At 39.5% G+C, this 21,511-nt stretch overlaps 1 protein-coding gene across 2 annotated transcripts in view; it reads right to left on the bottom strand.

The window, feature by feature from the left end:
• Positions 1 to 21,511, bottom strand: part of KIF26B (kinesin family member 26B) — a 285,201-nt gene that overhangs the window by 164,390 nt on the left and 99,300 nt on the right. For both annotated transcript variants that reach the window (XM_069009928.1, XM_069009929.1), the window contains one exon: positions 5,898 to 6,064. In XM_069009928.1, the coding sequence (XP_068866029.1) occupies positions 5,898 to 6,064 (167 nt within the window). The remainder of the gene's footprint in view (positions 1 to 5,897; positions 6,065 to 21,511) is intronic.

The following is a 21,511-nucleotide window of genomic DNA, read 5'->3' as shown; positions in this document are numbered from 1 at the left end:
CCTTGCATTTCAGATCATTGTCTCCACTACTACACACTGGCTATTCTTGCATGTAACTCTCATAGTCTTTCTCACCAAGATATTTTCATTTTGTTTACACTGAACCATAGAAAAAGAGTATTCCTTAAGCCTCAACTAACTGCCTCCTTTCTTTCGCTTCAGGAGAGTCACAATTCCCTTTTGACTAGCATTACATTTATATACATGAAATAACACCAATAACAGAAAGCAGAAACAGCCTGTTAGTTAGGGCTCTCACACCAACAGGAAGCACAGAAAAGCAGCGACTATGAACATTGGTCTCCTACATTACTGAGGAATGTTGAGCAAGCATGAAAAATCAGCCCCTGAAGTTGAGCACTCAAACCTAGGTGCCAATTTTAAACATTTCATGGTCTTTCAGGAAGACTGATATCATTGTGATTAAAATTTCCCCCACTAGCCAGCCCAAGACAGGCTTTGAAGGTAGAAATATTTGTGAAAATGATTTACAGATGTTTCCAAACTTGCTGCCAGCATTCCTACTGAAAGATAGTCTGTGGATCTTTTATCTAAACATTCTTTTTATGTATTTCTTATGCAGTATATGATAAGGATGAAGGAAAAGAGTAGGAATTTTGATTAGAGCTATTAATTTATAGTTCTTCAAAATGTCTAAGAATTTGACCACAATTTAACTGTTAAATTTAGTTTGTTCAGCTAATAAAAGAATTCTGTTAGATTCTGCATAGGTTAGACAGCAAGAAACCAAAACATGTTTTCACCCAAGTCCCAGAAAATCATTTTCTCTTAAGGATGTTGAGGTGACAACTATTTAATATCAAGAACTTCCAAGTAGTGCCCAAATTACAGAACCACTGCATCGCTTGAAAAGCAACTGGGTCCACAACTCTTCAGCATGAAGAAACACTGTCATATCTGAGCCATCTGCTGTTCAGACAACAATATTCTTTTTTTAGATAGGCACAGATGAGCAGCTTTCACTATCAGACAATGTTCACAGGCTCTTTCCTGAGAGGTCTCTGAGGCCACTGCAGCTCCAATGCCCTGGGTGTGCCTGCACAGCCTGATGTACACCTGCAGCTGTCACAGGGATATTGACAGCAGATTCCTGACCTGGCTCTCACAGCTGCCAGTGGCACATTCGTGCTACATCAGTTACAGCCAGACTACCCACATAAACCCAGTGTTTCTCCTGTGGACCTTCCTCCCCAAGCCAAAGCTGGGCTCTGTGGTACAAGAATATCCTCTAACCCATTTTCTCCTCTGCTAGCTGTTGCCTCTGTTTCTTACCTGTTTTTCCTGTGCATGGTCTGACAAATTCATTTTTTGTAAACTTGCCCCAGACCTCCAAAAAATTCAAGCCAGGACGTTAAAATGGTGTGTGCCTACAATACACAGTAGTCTTTAAGGGAAAGAGTTTCTGGATTCCTTTGAGCTTTAAAACAGACATATACTCAAAGATTGTAGAGAATAACTACAAGGAAAAAGAGCAAACATCAAAAGTTGTGTGATAAACTGAAGTTTTCCACATGTATGCAAAAAAAAGGGACGCATGAGATTCCAGGGTTTCTGGACTGCTAAGTCATCAAAACAGCAGAGCAGCTTTAACAAGAGGGCCCCACAAATACTGTCTTCATATCAGCTTTACAGTTCATGCAAGATGCATGAGAATTTAAAAAAAAAATATTCAAAAAGGATTCTCAGGAATGGAAGGGAAATCTGTGGAACATTCAGCAGCATTTTGAACACACTGTACCCCTTGGCAGTAGAGCACTGCCTCACCTCCTCTTCCCCCACTGCCATATCACACAGGGATGGGGAATAAGTGGGGAAAAGGTCACCAGCAGTTTTTCCAAGAATTCAGGTAACTGTAGGTAGAGCTTATCCCACACTGAGTAGCTGTGTACCCATTAAACATGCAACTAAGTTTTTCTATTCTTATTTTGCCCTAATGTAAGAGCTTTTAAAAAATTTGGACATTCTGTTTGAAAAATGTACCTTGCAACATCTACAACAGTAGTATTGTGTGGCCCTCTTTAGTGTTTAGTTGCATAAAGACATAGAAAACGATCCCTAAAAAAGATTTTTCTGGCTACTTTCAAGATTATCTATATTCCCATTAGGCTCAATTAATCCAAACATGACTGCATCTGATTTCAGACTGAGGCAGGCTTTTGTTCAAAATACACTATTACACTCCCTGACTAGCAACAGGAAACAACTTTAAAGACTAACATTCAAAAATATCACCTCCTCAAAAAATTTTTACCTTTTTATACCTCCTAAGTGAAATGAGCTTTTATGTCTCTCCTTTGTCCTGATGCAAAATTAGTCCTCTCCAGTAAAGCAAGCTTACTGTGATGGGGCAAACAAGGAGCAGCACCAAGATCCCAAAAACTTTAACGTATCGTATCGGACAACAGACAGGCTCTGGCCTGGTTTTGACTTCTAGTTCCTGCATCGTGCTCTCACCCTCTGAGAGACTATTGAAACTCTACAGCCCAGTCACAAGAGAGAAGTTTTATTCAGAAGGGCAGGTTTATTTGCAGAGTAGCCAGGCCAAAGCTGAAGTCAGGGTGCCCGAAGTTTTCTCCACGTAGAAACCAGCATAGATAGGAATAAAGTTAGTCTTCGCCTGATAAAGCTGCACAGAGACACCAGGGAAAAGTGACAGAAGGCCTTTCCCTCAGTTCTTTGGCAGCATCAACACAGGCATCTACTAATCCCTTAACTGGGGTGGCACACTCCTTCATCGTGCTTGGAGGACACAAGGCAAGAGGCTGGACACAAGCACCTTAGGCTGCAATGGCCCAAAGATGCAGTGCTTCTTAGGACAAAGACCCAAACTGGAGGCAAAAGTGAAGTCATGCAAAAAAATTCTAAAATACTCTGCAAATGATTCATTATGTGTAAAGAATCTTAACATTATTTCACATTCACTAAATGAATTATTCTCATCATGAATGTGTACTAGTAAGAAGCAAGATGATGCTAAATTAGCATGATTGAAGCAAATCTGAGACAAAAATGAGTGATAGCCTTGAACAGAAAGGCAAATTTGGTGCTTGTCACTAAAAGCACAATTGATTGAATTCAGTTTCTGTGTCAGAATCACCATTAGAAATTCATTATTCATACCTGTGTCATCTAATATTCATAAGCCTACCAGCTGAGCACTTGGCCAGTTTTCAGTGTTTACTCCTCTAAAGCATTCGCATACTGTCCCACGGGAATCCTGATGTGTCATAAGTCCCCTTGCAGCAATATCCCAACAAATGACAATTCACAGAAGTTGCAGCCCTTTTAGCTGGCTTGGAAATCTGTCAGCTACAGATCATGAAATGTAACAGTCAATTATTGAGACATCTGATAAGTCTCCTGGTTTTTAAAAACACTGAGAGTCACTGTGGCCTTAGGATACTTCTCCATGGCTCCAGGCCAGTCAAGTGACTGTCACTGTTGAACTAGTAGTGCCTGAGAACAGAAAAATTATGAGCTCCCAGTATTCCACTCGATATTTCTGAAGTAATTACAACCAAAAGTTCCACGGATGCCTTGACATTTTGTCCGTAATATGGTATTTTAGTTAATTGGGTTTTTTCCTGATGATGGATGATTTATATCTGAGCCTCATCTGAGGTTTGCTTTGCTTGTTAGGGAAGTTAGAGTGAAATACTGTGGGTCATTATTCAAATTTCAAAAGAAGAATAGGTTCTGCTCTTCAACTCTGAGCTTCAGCTTCACACTGGAAAATTTCTCTGGCTTTGTAATAACTTCTTACTTACTCACTGTGAAAACATTGCATGTGACACACATTCAAAAAAAACCAGGTATCGATGGTAGTCACTACTTCATGTGCCACTGACAATCATAAAAAGCAAAAGTTGAGAATTCATAGGCCTGATACACAGCACTGTTTCACATTGTAAACAATGCACCATCTTAATGAGTTAGACAACAACTGCCTTCTACTTCACATTTTATAGTACATGTATGCATAGGTCCCTACCCTACGCTTCTTACCCCAACTTGACAGAAATGCAAATAGACACATAAGATGCAAAACAAAAATTAGTGATTCACATTTGGAAAGCAACTAGTGGATTTTTTTGTTAAAAGGTCAGTTGTTCACTGACTTGAATTTGCTGCTTAAATTGCCAGCAGATGATGTAACTTGAAATCCAGGACAAAATAATATCACATAAGTGATATTAATCTAATTGTGCAATACCCCAAACTAAACCAGGCGCTTTTGTCTTGCTAAGTACAGTTTAAAAATAAACAGTCTAAACATGAGAGCTCTGCTGGACCAAGCACACCCAAGAATTCACAACATCAGCTAGAAGCTAACAGAGTTCTACTTAAAATGCTATGGTTTACACTAGGGATTTTGAGTAAATTTAATTAGTTTCCTACATTTCAGCAGAGTATATTAAGAGCAAATGAATTCTCTCAGCATAAACAATGAAACAATGAAGAACAAATGAGTCAAGTCATCTTCATAAATCAATTCATGCTAAAATATGTGCTAATCCCAATCTGCACTCCAGTAAGATACTACCATGTGTGTACATTCAGCAATTTTAATTTAAATTGTCTGCAGTTAAATAGAAAAGGGCAGCAAACCAAGACCACTGTCATCATTCACATTTGCTATTGTAGCATTACATCTGCAAAGGAAAAATGGCAGAGTTGCCCCAAACAACTGGATCTTCTAAAATGCTACACTTAACCCTTTTACACGACTCGCTGTATGACACTGACATCAAACATATGCAGCCCTCATGTTGGTGAGGAAAAATGGGAGAGGAAAATCTTTTTTCCAGATTTACGGAGTCCAAAAACTTTATAATTTTTCCATTTATCTTTAAAATAAGACAGAATCATGTGGAATTAGTAATTTGGCTCTCTCAAGGGAAGGAAGCTGACTGGAAAGTTTTTGAGGCACTCGCTCAAAGTTCACTCTATGTTTTGAAATCAAGATCTCTCACTGGATTGGATTGGATTGGATTGGAAGTGCTAAAATAATGGCTTTTCTCCTCTTATTTCATTACTTTCATAACTCTTCCCAAGTCAATCTTCTAATTAATAAAAAACATTAAAAGACAAGGATTATTTCAATGTCTTTTGTTACATAAGGGTTCAACTGGAGAGATTATGTTCTGCAAAGAGCATATTTCTGCACAAAAAGATATTTTTATTTGTGATAATTGATATTTCACTTATGAGCTGATATGCCCATTTAACAAAACATTTTACTAACAAATTAATCAAGAGAGCCATTCGATTTTTTAAATGAAACTTTATCTCATCGAGACTTTTTAACTTTGTCTGAATATTCAACATAAAGAATGTTCCAAGGATGAATTCAGACCCTCAGGTCACATAAGTGGCATGACAGGGAGAGAAGGTGAAATCAGAAACCTTAACTTTTTAGTCTGAAAGTGGAATCTTGATAATTTCCCTGGAAGGAAGTAAAATTCAGTAAAGAAGTCTGAAGATTGCCACCAAACTGAACTAGCCACCTCCAGTTAGCTCTATAGTTAATTGCCCATCTCAGGAAATTACTTGGATGGGCCCTTCTTATTCAGGGATACACTCCTCTAAAAATGTCACAAAGTCAAGTGCTATTCTGGGAGCACAATCACATTTTAATCCAAATCAAGCATTAAAGAGATATTTTACAGAAGAGGGTAGAAGTATCATCCCTATTGTATGGATAAATGCACACAGGTGGATTAAACAATATTTTCATGGAAATTCCTGCAAGTTTGTGATAGATCTGTATCCACAGCCATGTTTTGACATCTCAACCCCACTTCTTCACTACAGACTTGTCTCCTTTGAAAGAAATTATGTGTCCAGCAAAGGAAAATCTGAGAAATCTCTCTTACCTGGCAAAAAATGATGCTGCCACCGAGGTGCCTGTGGATACTTCACTGGCAACATACGTGCTCTGAGAAGCAGGGAGGCTGTACAGGGAGGGTTTATCTGCATTGTAGCGGTTCAATGCTGCTTCAGTCAGGCCCTCTCGACTAGTCTCTGTCATAAGCTGAGATATCTGAAGACAGAATAAAAACAGAAGTGTCATCAGCTAAAGCTCACTGGCTGACCCCTCCTAATCCAGCAATGCCTCTGGATTGCAGATGGAGTAAGAGAGTGGCATTTCATTCACTCCCTCTTTGCTGCTCTGTGAACAATCTTGTTGCTGCCTTCATGCTAATCTACAGTACTTAAGCTCAGCTCTAACCTTGTCTGCATTAAAACTAATGGGATAAATTTATCCCATCATTAAAAATGTCAATAATGTATATGGTTTTCCATCCATACAGAAAAAAAAAGAGTAAACCATAAACCTTGCTTGGTCTTACCTCAGGATACAAGAAAGCTTAGATTTGTGCAAAATATTTCAATTTTACTTCAGGGGGGAAAAAATTTTAGAAACAACATTTTTTTGTCTTTGTAAAATAACACTCCACTAGTGTATTAAGCATTTTTGTTGACCTTTCTCCAGCAAACTCAACATGCAGCATAGAAAGGAGTCCCTTGGAAAAATCTTAGACAATTTATCATCACTCTGCAAAATTGGGATCATTACTATTGACTTTCATTGCCTATCTTAAAAGATTGTAAACATCATGTGATTTCATTCTTCTGATGGCCCATCTAACATTTTTCCCCCTGTTAGGAAGTCTCACCTCAGCCTTTCATTGTCTGAAAAGAATCAGAGTTTCATCAGGCTTGACCCAGCTCTCCCCAAATCAACTGAAAGATCTTTGACTTCGGAGAAAGCTGGGTCAGCTCTATTGGAGTAACTCCTCAATACTTTGAATTCAGTTTCTTGACATCTTCTGCATGAATTTACACTTATGTAATGTCATCTCCTGTACTTCATGCAATTCTAACAAATTTCCTTTCCTCCTTCCCTCATTTCTACCACAAATAGCTTCTGTTCACCAATGCATGTCACAAAATTGCAACATATGCCTAAAAAGAACCCTCTTGGAGTATTGCTAGCAATCATCCACAGCATAGTTTCCTTCCCCCTGCAAAAAGTTTTCAAGGGATAGTCTCTCACCTGTTCAATTTCATACCTCTACTTATCACCACAAAAACAACAGACCATGTTTGTGAGGTGCATGATTTCATGTTTGAAATCATCCTGAAGTTCTTATTACACTTAGGCTTGCTTTATTTCACCTAAACATTTCAGTTATTGAAAGCAAAGTTGAAGAACTGATTTGTATTTGTGAGGGAAACAGATGTGATATGACAACATTTTTTAGGCCATCACACAACCTCTGTTTCTCTTATAGAGAACTGCTATCCATTCTGCTATGGCTAAGAAGTGTTTATCATTTTACATACTTTTAGACAATCAACTGTAATACTTCAAGAACAGGAATGCTAAACTAGCCTCTCTATTTTTATGAGGAACCAGTAGAATCGCTGAAAGTGCCCCCATCATGTTACTCCCATGCTGAGCCATTCCATTTTACAGGATTCACTACACTGAATGTGCAGTGCTCTCGGAAGGCTATAGCTGAAATCCTGGACTTAAATCATCTCATAGCACTGGCAGAATGCAGGAATTTAGGCTGTCTGCCAGAATACCTCCTTATATTTGCAGCATGGAGGCAGACAGTTCTTCAGTGTCCTGCTACCCTATGTATGTCCACCTGGGACATCCAACACACTTGAATTCACTAAACAATATTTCCTTAAATATTACATCACATTTGATAACTCAGATATTTATGTTTGCAATGAACTAGCACAAGATTCTGCTCCATCCCCTTAAATTACCCTGAAACCAAATTCCTCACCTTCTATGTTGGGAACCACTAAACAGACAGCTCTCCCTTCAGAGAAGAGTGCACACATAAACCCAACCTCATCTTCGTTCATCCAATTCATATATCTGAAATCAGTATGGACCATCATCATTAATTAATTACCATTGCTGACCATGTCACTAGGAAGTGCTACTCTCATGGCAAATGGACAGCAGCTAAGAACTTGATGAGTTGACTTATCAACTTCAATCATAACCTCCCCATCTTCTGCCAAATAAAGATTTCCAGCCCCAAATATGAATTTCCAAAGCCAGTACAATACACTTCTATTGGTGTCAGCAGATCCCCTGAAGTTCTGAGATGGTGAGGCTTGAGAGAGGCATTTGAGACAACTGCAAAACAGGAAACTACATGTACGTCCTGGTGGTTGGGACAACATAAAAGAAAGCCATGTCCCATTGGTGACATGGTTTCTGCAGTTGTAGACACTTTCTGATGATCCTTGTCCACATTCACAAATCTAACATGAACTGCACAGAGCAATAAAATGCCTCAAAATGATTGTGCACATTCCCTGAAAAGTATTACTCTCAAGCTTCACAGAAATTGTCTAGATGCTTGGTTTCTGAGTTTTTTGGGTAACTAGTTCTTAAATACAAGCACTCCAAAATAATCACTTACCAAAAAGACATGAGACTCCTTTAGAAAGATATAAATATAAGCCACTCACCTATGTACTCAGAGAGAAGTAGATATTAGTCAGCAAATAGAATGTTTACACTTTTTAATAAATGGGGATGAAGATCTTATAAAGCCTGTTATTTAGGTCACATTTTCTTATTGTAAACTACAAAGGAACTGAAGAAGAAGGTGGAAATAATCTAACACATTTACAAATTCTGTATTTGTGGAGTACAAATAGAACAGAGAGAAGTGAGAAAAATAATACTTATTTTAGTAATCGCATACCCTATGGGCAGATGCAGAACGGGGTTGTTTCAACATAAGTGTAGGGATTTCAGTAGCATTGCTGTTTTGTCACATGTCCTACACAACAGTTCAAGTACTACAGGGATGGTCAGCTGCTCAAACTGCAAACATCTGTAACATGTTCTGAAACATCTGTATGGTACTGTCCACCAGTGCCTGCTGGGCAGGCAGCAGCTCTCCTTCCTGTTCAATCACACCACTTGTTTTGTCGCAGAAAACAGGGAGCTGTGGTTTACATTGACATATCATCTGCAAAAAGCAGCATTCCTGAGTGCCCTCCTAGAGGTGCCCTGGATGGACATTCATAAAACAGCATGTTGGGCTTGTTAAGTATCCTCTTGATCCTGAGGGTCCAGCAACACTGCCTGGTTTCCTTACTGATGCTGGCACACTTTGTAAGCAAAAATTCTGCTTATTAGCAGGAACCTTGCTCAGAACTAAATTCCAAATGTACATAATATCTATCTTTGCACTACATCAATTTACTCTTTTCCTCAGCAGGGACATGTTTTAGTCAACAGTGTATTACAGGGATACCAAAATGGGAACATACCTAAGACATAGAAAAATCAAGATAAAATAAGAACTGGCCTAGCCACAGTCCAGGATCTCCTAATCGAGAAATTATCTCTGCTTTTAGTGCTTTTTACTTTCTGCCATTGTGGGATTTTTTTCTACAGTTAAATGTCTCCAGAAGCAATGAAAGCTGAAATATTAACTTGAATTTCAAACATTCTGTAATTCCTAATCTGGAAAGCCTGCAACACTACTTTGCCTTACACAGGTAAAAGCTCACAGAAGTATCCTGTGATACTGCAACATTTCTAACCTCTAACAGAATAACAGGTTTTGCCTGAATGTGTTCAAGTCACTCTGTTGCTATCTTTTCCTTACATCCCTTTGGTCATGCAGCCAATGGAAATGAAAGGGAAAGATGGTGCTATGCCTAAATCTGTGCCAGACTGTGAACCTTTTATGCATCCAGTACTTCCCACAGTATTGTTTATACTGCACAAATTTGTACGTGTAGGTCAATATGCAGGCTGAGTACCTCACTAGACATCAAGATGTGTGCCCATAATATTTGACTAATAAATCCTCATTTATTCCCAGAGTCCCATACATATACATAAAGCAGGGGGTAGAAAGGATCCCAGAATATTCACATATCTAAAGATTACTGACTTCAAGTCAGTTATTCTGCATTTCTTTCTTTTGCCTCACTGATTAAGAGTGTAGAAACCATTCAAACTATTAAACCAAACTGAAGAGTGGGATTTGGACGCAATCTTACTATCTTGTTTACTCTGTGCTCCAGTCACAGTACCAAAATAGCCCCTTCTCTCTGGCCTTGCTTTCTAAGTTCACACATACACAAACTCGGGTGAATCACCCAGGATATATCATGCATTTAAGGAAAAATACTCATAGAAAAAACATTTCCAAAGCTCTTGGAGAATTTCTTTTTTCCCTCATCTCAGTTCAAAAGACATAGTCGAAAATGACACTTTGAGCATTAACAAACTCAGGCAATTTTCTTTTTTTCACCTTTCTCTTTTTCCACACTAATTATACCTGGCAAGCACAGTTCACGTAAATCTGCCTCTTTAGTGTCACCTTCTCTCTTAGTAGATGCTGTTTCTGTACTTAAGGGGTAAAAGACTTGATTCCTAAATTCTCTTTCTTTTCTTTTCTGCGAGTACCCACGTAGCATATACATGAGCTTTAAGATCAGTTAATAGGACATATTTTGAGAAATTCCTTCATAGAATTGTTGGCAGTATATCACTGCCTGGATAAGCAACAAAAAGACAAAGCATGAAACAACACAACCTTTCATGCCTCAATAAAAACCTTTCAAGTGCACATGAAACAAGACAGATGTCCCTCCCAAGGCTCCATTTTTTTCTTCTGTCTCATAAATGCAAGGCAACCATTAACCTCCTCTTTCACTGCTTTCTGACACTATACAGTGAGAGCTGGAGATAAATCATGATTTAAAATTCTGTGCTTCATAGGAAAAAGATGGCTCTGCAGTTAAACCACAGGTGTTAGCCAGGCTAGATTCTCTTCTCATTCCAGTTATCGAGTCTCTCCGTGCATAAGATTTGCCACCATGCAGTATGAGGTTAATTATATTTACATAAGGGTGTTTTACAGCCAAGCTCATTAATGTTTCCAAAGCTCCTAACTGAGGACTCCCAACTGATATTACCTTACTTACAAATGAAAGTTAGCATTTATGAAAGATGAGAAATATCCATTGCTCTGGAGTTAGTGAACACTCAAGAACATCCCCACAATCTAGTTAACATCAGTAACTGATGAATGAAATGCATGCACAGAAATGTGTGAAATATATCCATATCTGAAGCTAAATTCAAAATACAAATCTGTGTTCAAGTTCACTATAAAGCAATTCTCAGTGTCCAGAATTCCTAACCTCAGGAGAGAAGCTTACCAGCAAGAAGAAACAGAAGGTAGAAAGCTCTCTTTCATAAACACACGTACACTCATGAATTACTTCTTTGGCAAGCCACTCTTTATTCAGTGCAGCACTGAATTTTCTGCCCAATAAATACTAAATTACTTCCTGAGTTATTTTAGACAATAAATGTCCACATTAACCAAGAAAAATTTTTTTCTTAAGACTCCCTTTTTAAGGATGAGTTTAGGGAAGCACTAAAGGATACATCTCTCAAAGCTCTATATACCAAAAGCATCATAAATTCATATAAACCTGTTTATAACACAAGCTTAACAGCTTAATACCAAGTTTTCCATTACACACAATCAGGTATTCTGGCTGTTCTACAATATTAATCTTCTACCTTCCAACCAACTCCTTTTGGCTCATCAGTGTCTTCTCAGTCATAACAAGATAAAGTTATTTTTCCTGTTTGGCTCAAAGAGGCTGGTTTCTGGTGTATGGGAGTGATGAAACAAGCAGTGGGGGATGCAATTCATAGCACATCCTGCATGTGGTCTTTCTTCTGACATATGCATAGAAAACCAAATCTTTCCTGAGAACTAAGCAGCCCTGTTTTTCCTGGGCTTGACCTACTAATTCTTAAAGGTTGAGGCAAGACTATAATTTACAAACTAATTTTGAAAACTGAAAGAATTTATCCACTTTCTTTAGTGCATAAGAGTTCACTGTCTGATGTAATAGTGCAGTAGATTGCAGAATGAGACAAAAACCTGAAGTCAGCCACCAGCTTCCCAGCCACTAAAACTGTCAGTGGAATTACAGTAACTTGCCTTACAGGAAGCAGCATCAGAAAACAAACTGAGCAGGAGCTGACACTTCTTGAGTCTCTTCAGAAGGGAGATTAATGAAGAAAATATTGGAATTCTACCTCACCTAGAAAAGGCATTCCTCACCAAGGGAATTGATCAATAAGTAGTAGGTCCTCTTCCCACAAGTTAGAAATTGTCTCTGAGCCCTTCTGGTAACACTGACTTCATCCCTTTTGCCTAACATGGAACTTCTGCATTAAGTTCTGTGCAGTAACAAAAAAGTGCAGCATAAACCTCATGTTTGGTAGCATTCAAAGGACAAGGCAACAGCTGGGATTCATTGTAGTCAGTATAAAAAAAAAAGACAAACGTGGATAATTTGACATTTATGATATTTCATTTTCATATTTTTACCATGTTGTGGGGAAAGGTTAACCTGTGAAAATAGGAAAGATAAATAGTAATGGGTCAGTTTCAAATATCATTATATATACACAGCTTCAAATGTTTTGAGGTTAATCCGGTAGAAGTCGGAAACTGAAGTCGGATTTTAGGGGCAGGGGGGTAGAGAAAAAGAGGAATCTTGTGCTGCCCACACAACTATCAAATTATTGACACCTCCTTCACAAAGCAAAAAGGAACAATTACACCATTCAATCAGAGCAACTTGAAAGTGGTGGAGATTTCTGAAGTCATTCATCTTTTAATACACCACAGAGTACCAAGGATGTACTCTGCATCTCTCACAAATCACTCGCTACAACAGAAGACACATTTAAGGAATTATTCAGTACAAGGTTCACCTTTAGAAAACATAACTTGGAATCAGTAAGCAAGTTCCTGTAGCTAAGGGCACTGACATAATCCTACAGCATTCTGCCATTTGATTATGACCTTTTTCTCTCACAGTAAAATACTAAGCTGCTCTATTAGCCAGAGACCACGGCAACTACTGATACAGACTCTGTTTGAACAAGAGCAAGACAGCAGATCCTGGTAGTCCTTTCCTTGTCAAAAGAATGTGTTCTATGAGAAAGAGGCTGACAAAGGACATGCATAATGTCTGCTGCATTCAAACTCTTTCTTGGATGTAGACATACTGAAGCTGCTTAGCAAAGGCAACATTCATTGTGAATACTGAAACTCCAGGGACTATCATAGGGCACGTTTTGCTCCTAGTTTACGCAAATTTGCACACAAAATCTGATATATGGATCTAGCAGAAGGGGCTACTGTAAGAGCACAGATTGTGTGCAAAAACAAAACAAGACACCTTACAAAGAGGGAGGTTTTTTAAAGGGGGAATCACTGGCATGGCAAGAATGCTGATTATGCTTTGTATTTAATCAGAGTCAAAATTTAGCATAAACTACTTTTATTTAAACATAACTTAGTTACCATGACAGCATGTAGAGTTTAATTGCAACCTCCAGCTTCCTGCTGTCCAAAAGAAAGATGACCTTTGACTGGGGCAGCTACCTCCCCTGTTCCTCCATAAAGCAGATGATAATGATGACAATGATTATCATCATTTTCACTATTAACACAGTTCCAGTGCATTCCTCAGCACAGATGAAATCCAAATTTTTGCAGGCATGAGCACATCTTCCCATCAAAGCTGCTATATTTAGTTCCATGCCACGCTCAAGAGCTCGTTCAATGAAATATTTTGCCACAAATCACTGAATGTCTAAGATCAGCTACTTACAGGCTGAGCAGACATCCAAATAATGGTGGGTTCCTCTTCCATAAGATATTTTCTGCAATTCTTACATTTAAGAGTTCTCTCTTACAAAACAGGGATTTTTTTCCAGTTGGATCCCTCTAAGAGGCCTGGTAGGATTTATCCAAGAGTACTATTCAAGGGGATGGCAGATGTCATCTTGATACATCTCACAATGATTTCTGAACAGTCTTGGAAGTCCATAGAGGTCCTGATTGACTGAAAGCTTGCAAACACTGTCCCAGTTTTCAAGGGTAAGAGAAACGACTCTGGTGACTACAAGCCCAGTCGTCAGTCTTGTCAGTGCCTGGTAAAATCATGAGGAATATTATACTGGGAGTTATTGCAAAACACCTGAAGGACAACACAGTCATTGCTCACAGCCATCATGGCTCTGTGAGGGGAAAGTCCTGCTTGTCAAACCAGATTTCTTTTTCTGACAAGGTAACCTGCCTAGCTGATCAAGGGAAGCCAGTTTATGTAACCTTTTTGGATTTCAGTAAACATTTTGATACTATCTTTCACAGGATCCTTCTGGACAAAATGTCCAACACACAGCTGGATAAACACATCATGCAGTGGGCAAACAACTGACTCATGCGTTGGGTGCAAAGGCTTATAGGGAATGGGGTGACATCAGACTGGGGACCTATCATTAGAGGGGTTCCCCAATATGTTCATAACTAACTTGGACACAGGACTCAAAGGAATACTAAGTATGTTTGCTGATAATAGTAAATTGGGAGGAGCTGTTGACTTCCTTGAAGAAAGAGAGGCCCTGCAGAGACACTTTGGCCTGAACAAAAGAGGCCTGGAAAATCACCAACCATACGAAGTTCAACAAGGGAAAGTGCCAGATGCTGCAACTGGGACAGGGTAACCCTGGATGTACAGACAGACTGGGGAAGGAGATGCTGGAAAGCAGTGCCACAAAAAGGACCTGGGTATCCTGATCAGTGTCAGGTTGAACATGAGTCAGCAGTGCCCTGGCAGCCAGGAGGGCCAAGCATGTCCTGGGGGGCATAGCATCGCCAGCCAAGAGAGGGAGGTGATTGTCCCTCTGTACTCTCTGCTGGTGCAGCCTCACTTCGAGTCCTGTGTGCAGTTTTGGGTGCCACAAAATAAGAAAGACATAAAGCTGCTAGAGAGTCCAAAGAAGGGCTACAAAGAAGGTAAAGGATCTTCAGAGAGGCAGACTCCACAATCTCCCTGGGAAGTCTATTCCAGCATTCTGCCACCCTCAACGTGAAGTAGATCTTCTTTATGTCAAGGTGGAACATCTTGTGTTCTGGTTTGTGGCCATTGCTTCTCATCCTCTCACTGGGAACCACTGAAAAGAATCTGGCACCAACTTCCTGGCACCCTCCTTTGAGATATTTATGTGCATTAATGAGATCTCCTCTCAGTCTTCTCTTCTCCAGACTGAACAGGCCCAGCTCCCACAGTCTCTCCTCGTAAGACAAATGCTCCAGACCCCTCATCATCTTTGTGGCTTTCATTGGACCCTCTCCAGTATCTCCTTTTCTTTCTTGTGCTGAGGAGCCCAGAACTGGACACAGCATTCCAGAGGTGGCCTCAGCAGGGCTGAGTAGAGGAGCAGGATCACCTCCCTCAATCTCCTAGCCACACTCTTCCTGATGCACCCCAGGACACCATTGTCCCTCCTGGCCATGAGGGCACTGCTGGCTCATGGACAACTTGTCATCCACCAGGAACCCCAGATCCTTCTCCGCAGAGCTGCTCTCCTGTAGGTCAGTCCCCAGTCTGTGCTGGCACTTGGGGTTATTCCTCCCCAGGTGCAGGACTCTGCACTTGCCCTCATTGAACCCCATTATGTTTTTCTCTGCCCAATTCTCCAGCCTATTGAGGTCCTGCTGAGTGGCAGCAAAGCCTTCAGGTCTCTCAGCCACTCCCTCATTTTAGTGTCATCAGCAAACTGGCTGAGGTGCCTCCTATCCCACTGATAAACAAGTTGAATAAGACTGGACCCAGTATTGGTCCCTGGGGAATGCCAGTGACTACAGGCCTCCAGCTGGATTCTACCCCACTGATCACAACACTCTGAGCTCTGCCATTCAGCCAGTTCTTGGTCCACCTCACTGTCCATTCATCTAACCCAGATTTCCTGGCTTACCTACAAGGATTTTATGGGATAGGGTCAAAAGCCTTGCTGAAGTCACAGTAGACAACATCCACTGCTCTCCCTTCATTGACCCATCCTGTATCTACATCACAGTACTGTATATACATCAAAAGAAATCAGTACAGAGTCTGAAACAGTACTGATCAAGCCACCTTCTTGCTCCCTCACTTTATTTTGATATATTTATTAAACAGAAAAGTAAACAGAGGAAAACAATGTTAGATGAGGGGAAATTTCATTATCTGAAGCATTCAGGACAGCAAGTATCTACCTCAGGTGAACTCAACCCCTTTACAGAAGTAGATTCTAGTCTGCAGTGCTCCTTTAGTCAGAGTGACACAGCATGCAAATTTTATTTATTAGCTACTTCTTGATGATCAAACTATTTTCTGAAAGGTAAGGCCTCTACCTTGTTACAAAACCACAATAGCTATCAGAACTACCTTTTTCAATACCCTCAAAGTTTTCTGATGTCTGTTCAGGACCATGCCAGCCTTTCCTATTCCTCTCCAAGGAAGCTACAGGCTGGATAGCCATCCTGGGGTGTAAATATGCACACTCTCCTTGCCCCAGAGAGCCCTCAGTGAAGCAGACTTGCCACAGGCAGACCCCTGCAGGGCTGTGAGCCATCCCTTCTGAGTAAAGCACCATCAGCCAGGCCCACACAGGCCTCTCATTCACAAAGTTCCACCAGCCAAGCCTCTGCTGACAGAACAGCAATGTAAGGTTTCCCAGTTGGCATATTCCCATACCGACTCTGCAAGTGAAAAATAGGAACATCACCTAGCAAGGAGAGGTTCTGATCTCGATTTTGTGTCTCTAAGCATTTTAGTAATGCAAAAAGGCACTGTGGAACAACACAATAAAACTGCTTCCCTTCTCATCAAGAAGACAGCAATAACATGGTAAAGCTGAGGCTGCCTATAGCTTTCAGAAGTTTTTTCAGATCTACTTTTACAAAGTTGTTAATTCTCTTAATTACCTGTATATCTTGCTTCATTATAAAGCTGTGCAGCTGGAAATTAATTGGATCTTTTTCCACTACAACTTATTCCCTATCAGATTAGTAACATTTTACAAAAGAAAATGCCTTTCTTTTGTGACTCAGTTAAAGTTGATTTCATACATCCAGATTCAGCACTCGCACTGTAATCCCTTGTTGCATCAGCTACCTTTTGAGTCCTCAGCAGCCAGGCTAATTGTGCTAAAATAACTAGTGCAGCAATCAAAATATGAGTATGTCTGACTCCTCTCTGTACACATGTACACAGGGGGGCAGCAGTTAAATGAAGTGACTGCATTTTTGAAGCCAAAGCACAACTCTATTTCACTGCGTGCAGGAGTAATGCATTTGCTATGAAAACAAGCTTTCATTTTTCTGATCAGTTGCTAACAGCCAGCAATGTCAAGGCATCATAAGAAGTTCAAATCTTACTGTAGCTGTTTCCTTATCACAAACAACAATCTGTGAGACACTGACCTTTCACTTGTCAGTTGACAAGAACAGCTCTAGAAGCCACCAGAGTGTGACAGCATGTGGGCTTAACTTAAACAGCATTAGTGACCCAGAAAGGAGCCTCTTTCTGTAGCTAAAAAGAGAATAAGGAATAAAAACCATGACTAGTTTATCCACACATAGGTGGAATCATTAGTCTTTATTTAAATAAATAAAGACATGGTTAAATTCTACCACAAATAGAAGAGAGAACTACTTCGTTTCCAGTATGGAAAAAAGCATCTGACAGGCTTAGAAATTCCTGCAATGATTACGGCGTAAGAATAGGGCATAACGTAAATTCAGTCCACACATACAATCACCTCAAGATCAGACCTTTTTGGGGGATAAGATCAGTATACATCTGATGAGTCTCTCACCAACTTGCTCATGGAAAGGTGCATGGGTTTGACCCCCAGGGATCTAGAAAGGTTCTATTTGGAAACTAGTACCATTCCAGTTACTTCCCCATCAGAAGGAAATCACAAGTATCAGCTTTTTTATAAACTGCTGCCAAAGGTTTAATTAAATTAGTGCTGGCAGATACCACAACAATCCAAATTGCCCTTTTCTGCCCATTCTGTAAATAGCCCCTTGAGGATGTTCCTTCCTTCATTGTACCAACATAAAGATGGGGCAACAGCTGATATCCAGTTATCAGTGTTCATGGGAGCAGCCATGAAACTGTCTTGTTTCCAGAGGAGTCTTTAGATTTTTTTGCTAGAGAAAAAAACCCTGGCTGTTCTGCAGAAGTGACCTCTATAAATTTAACAAGGTTGGTCTTTCTAATCTCTGTCACAATACATGAACACATCTTTCTTTCATGTTAATAATAAAAACGTTTTTAAATTATTTTATTATGGCAAAAATCATAATTTTTAACAGGAATACATGAAAAGAATTCAAAAGGTTCCAGAAGAGCCTTCAAATGAGACCAGTTGCTGGACAGAAACAGTTGCTTCCTGCTCTGAAGGTGAATGCCTTAAGTCATACATTTGGTTGCCCTATTACCTTAGTTTGCATAGCTACAGCTGTTATTAGCAGTCATAAAAATCACCCGACTGTCATACATAAAATCCCTATTAGTGCTTGGTCTTTGCATATTAAGTGCTTTAATTAATTTTGAGTTAAATATTTTTAAATTGAATGTTAAAATTAACCCATCAGACCAGGTACACAAATCAAGTTTTATTATTTTGGTTTTCACTCGTTCCAAGCTGTTCATTTGTGCCCTTCCCAGTAAAAAATCCCCAGTTAAAAGTTCCCCAGTTAAAATCCCTTTTCAAACATTAATCACTTGTACACCATAAGAGTTATCCTTCCTATGTTTACTGTATACTTTTACAAGTGTTTTAAGATGTGTTGGATGTATTTTTTTATGTTTTTACTCGTACTTTGGTTCCAAAGAAGATTTCAAAACCCCAGTTCCAACAAACAGCACAGCCCCCACAGCCATTACCCTGTAAGCTCCATAGCAACCTGAATTTTAATGACCCTTATCTCAACTAATACCACCCCTCTGACAAGGGTGAGCCATTGGTGGACAGAGATAATCTGTCAAAGGGAAAACACCAATCACCTTAAACCAAAGGGGCGGACTGTGGGCGGGCTGTGGGCGGACTGTGGGTGGAGCAAAAGCTATAAAGGTGCAAGATAAAGACACGCCCCTTCTCATTTTCCCTTCCTCTCCAGCTTGCTAAGTTCAGTGCTGGAGAAACCTACCCCTTTTCAGGGGCCTTTAGAAATATATTTCTTTTTGACCAGCCTAGCACTGCAAGCCCTTTTTTCTCTACCTGAGGTCCAGTGCTGTCTAAGCCTGAAGATCTCGAATCCCTCCGCTCCTGGGGCATACCTCCTGAGCCACTAGGATCGCAAATTTTTATATTTTGCTAATTTTTGCAATTTTTCAATTTTTCTGTTTTAATAAACTGTTTTAATTTCTACTAAGAGTTGTCTCATTCCTCACACGACCATAAGCATTTGACTTGGAGGCCACTTCTTGGGGTGAATTCCATAGGCTGACAACGTGCTCAGTTATGCTATGCTGTCTTCTGTTTGCTCTAGATTTACTGCCCTCTCAGCTAATGAAAGCAAAAAAAAAGAGGAGAAGCACATCCTGAATGGAACATCAGATTAAATTTGGTTGGTGCATACTGTAAATCCTTAGTAAGTGGGCCTCTCACCGTTCTGGTTCCCTTTCAGTGGCACAAGGAGCTCAGCTTGTGACCATCAGGACACACATTTGGTATGGCACTCTACTTGGAATGGGATGGATCTTTCATACACAGCAATGAACATCCTCAGCTTTTTACATATGCTCCTAGCCTACTTCTATTTTCCAAGCTAATCATGTTTTTGTCTCCTCTCATTTGCTGCAACTTCTACCGTGTTTTCCATTCAAATTGTTTGTTTCAGCTTTGATTTGCAAGCCTTGAAGGGATCCAAGCTAAGCACAGTTTTCCAGGCTCCAGCTCAACACTACATTATCCAAAGCTGACCTAGCATTTAATTCAAGTGCACACAATGATCTTTCCCCAGTATATGCAATTTGCATTTTGGTTTGCAGGAACCATCATAATCCGTCTTCACTATGACAACTTTACAGTACAAAGATGACATTCCCATGTGTCCCCTTAGGGCCTTTGTACACTAAGAACTTTAAACATGCTAACTGTCCATTCTCAGCTAGAATTTTGTGCACATTCACTTGCAGACTCAGTAATTAATACCAATCCCCATCTCCAGTGACCAGCTAAGTAAGGTCAAATGAAGAAAAATATTTGGCTCTCATCACTGTTTTTAAATGAGTCTATTTTAGAAAAGGCTGAGACCTAACTCCTTTACTTTTCTCAGATGGGATTAAAAAAATCAGTGATCAGTTTGGAAGATATAAACTACAGACATGCATATTCTCGAAATTGCACCGTTCTGAAAAATCAGTTAGAGAGAGGAAGGGGCACAGGCTTTAGTCTGGGTGTGCTCTACAGCTATTTCTGGAAAGGCAGGAGAGAGAACAACTGAATATCCATTCAGCACTATACAGCACTAACAAAAGGCAATCATTCCTCAAGAGATGATATTATTTCAAATTCCATCAGTATAACCTATCATGGGAATTTTGCATGAACGAATAACAACCTGATTCATCAGGAATTATCTTCCACTAAAACAGAACTCAGATCAAACCAAGGGTAGGCTCCATACAGCTTTAACGATTTTGTATGATTTCCTGTCTAGGAGAAGTGCTGTAAAAGACAAATACAAGGCAGTCATATGCAAAGTCTTACACATCTTACTACCTAATGCATTTAACTCTGGAATGCAGCACCCACAGTAAATACTACCAATTCTTTACTCTTTACTCACAGCTACACTTTGTGTATACTTTCACAGCACAACTTGTTCGCAGTACATATCCACAGCACGCTCTTCCAGCTTCTGTTATAAATGATTGCCTGTCTCTGAACTACACTAATTTCAGGTAGATTCATGCTTTGTAAATTGTCTAAGACTCTTGTCATTTTTTTAAATTTTTGCCTCCTTGTTGGCTTATTATTTCCTAATTTTTACTAGTAAAATTTGCTAATTTTTATTACCGTCTGAAAGTATACTATCAAGTCTTACAACTACATTAATATCTTTCTCTTTAAAGTCAGCCTAAATGAACTTCAAATGGCACTGTTCTACTTAGTTTTCTTCTTTTTATCTTTTTTTTTTTAAACACTCTGGCAATGAATATAAAGTTTCTTCTACACAGGACACAAACAACAACAAAAATTCATTGCCCAAGGACTTTGCACAAGAAACTAAACTGACAAAATGTACTTCACTATTGTTTAAAAATGAACAGTGATTAAAATTAGTGCAGGAACAATTGGTTGATATTTTTTATAAGCAAACAGAAGGATTATACTAACTGGCCCCTTGGGGATAACCCAGATTTACAATAGATTTAATTAAATGTATTTAATGAAATTCAAATATAACAACAACAAACTGGCACACCATCTGAAGTTATGCCTGAACTCTAGTAAACTATTCTGAACTGTAATAAATGTCTCTTTGTTATCTTCAGTTTTAATTTTGGCTTACTGCAAAGAGAATTTTTCTTTGCACAACTG

The sequence above is a fragment of the Aphelocoma coerulescens genome, chromosome 3 (assembly GCF_041296385.1).
Source record: "Aphelocoma coerulescens isolate FSJ_1873_10779 chromosome 3, UR_Acoe_1.0, whole genome shotgun sequence".
Lineage (NCBI taxonomy): Eukaryota > Metazoa > Chordata > Aves > Passeriformes > Corvidae > Aphelocoma > Aphelocoma coerulescens.
Note: the sequence above shows the minus strand (reverse complement) of the source record. Positions and strands in the feature narration are given on the sequence as shown.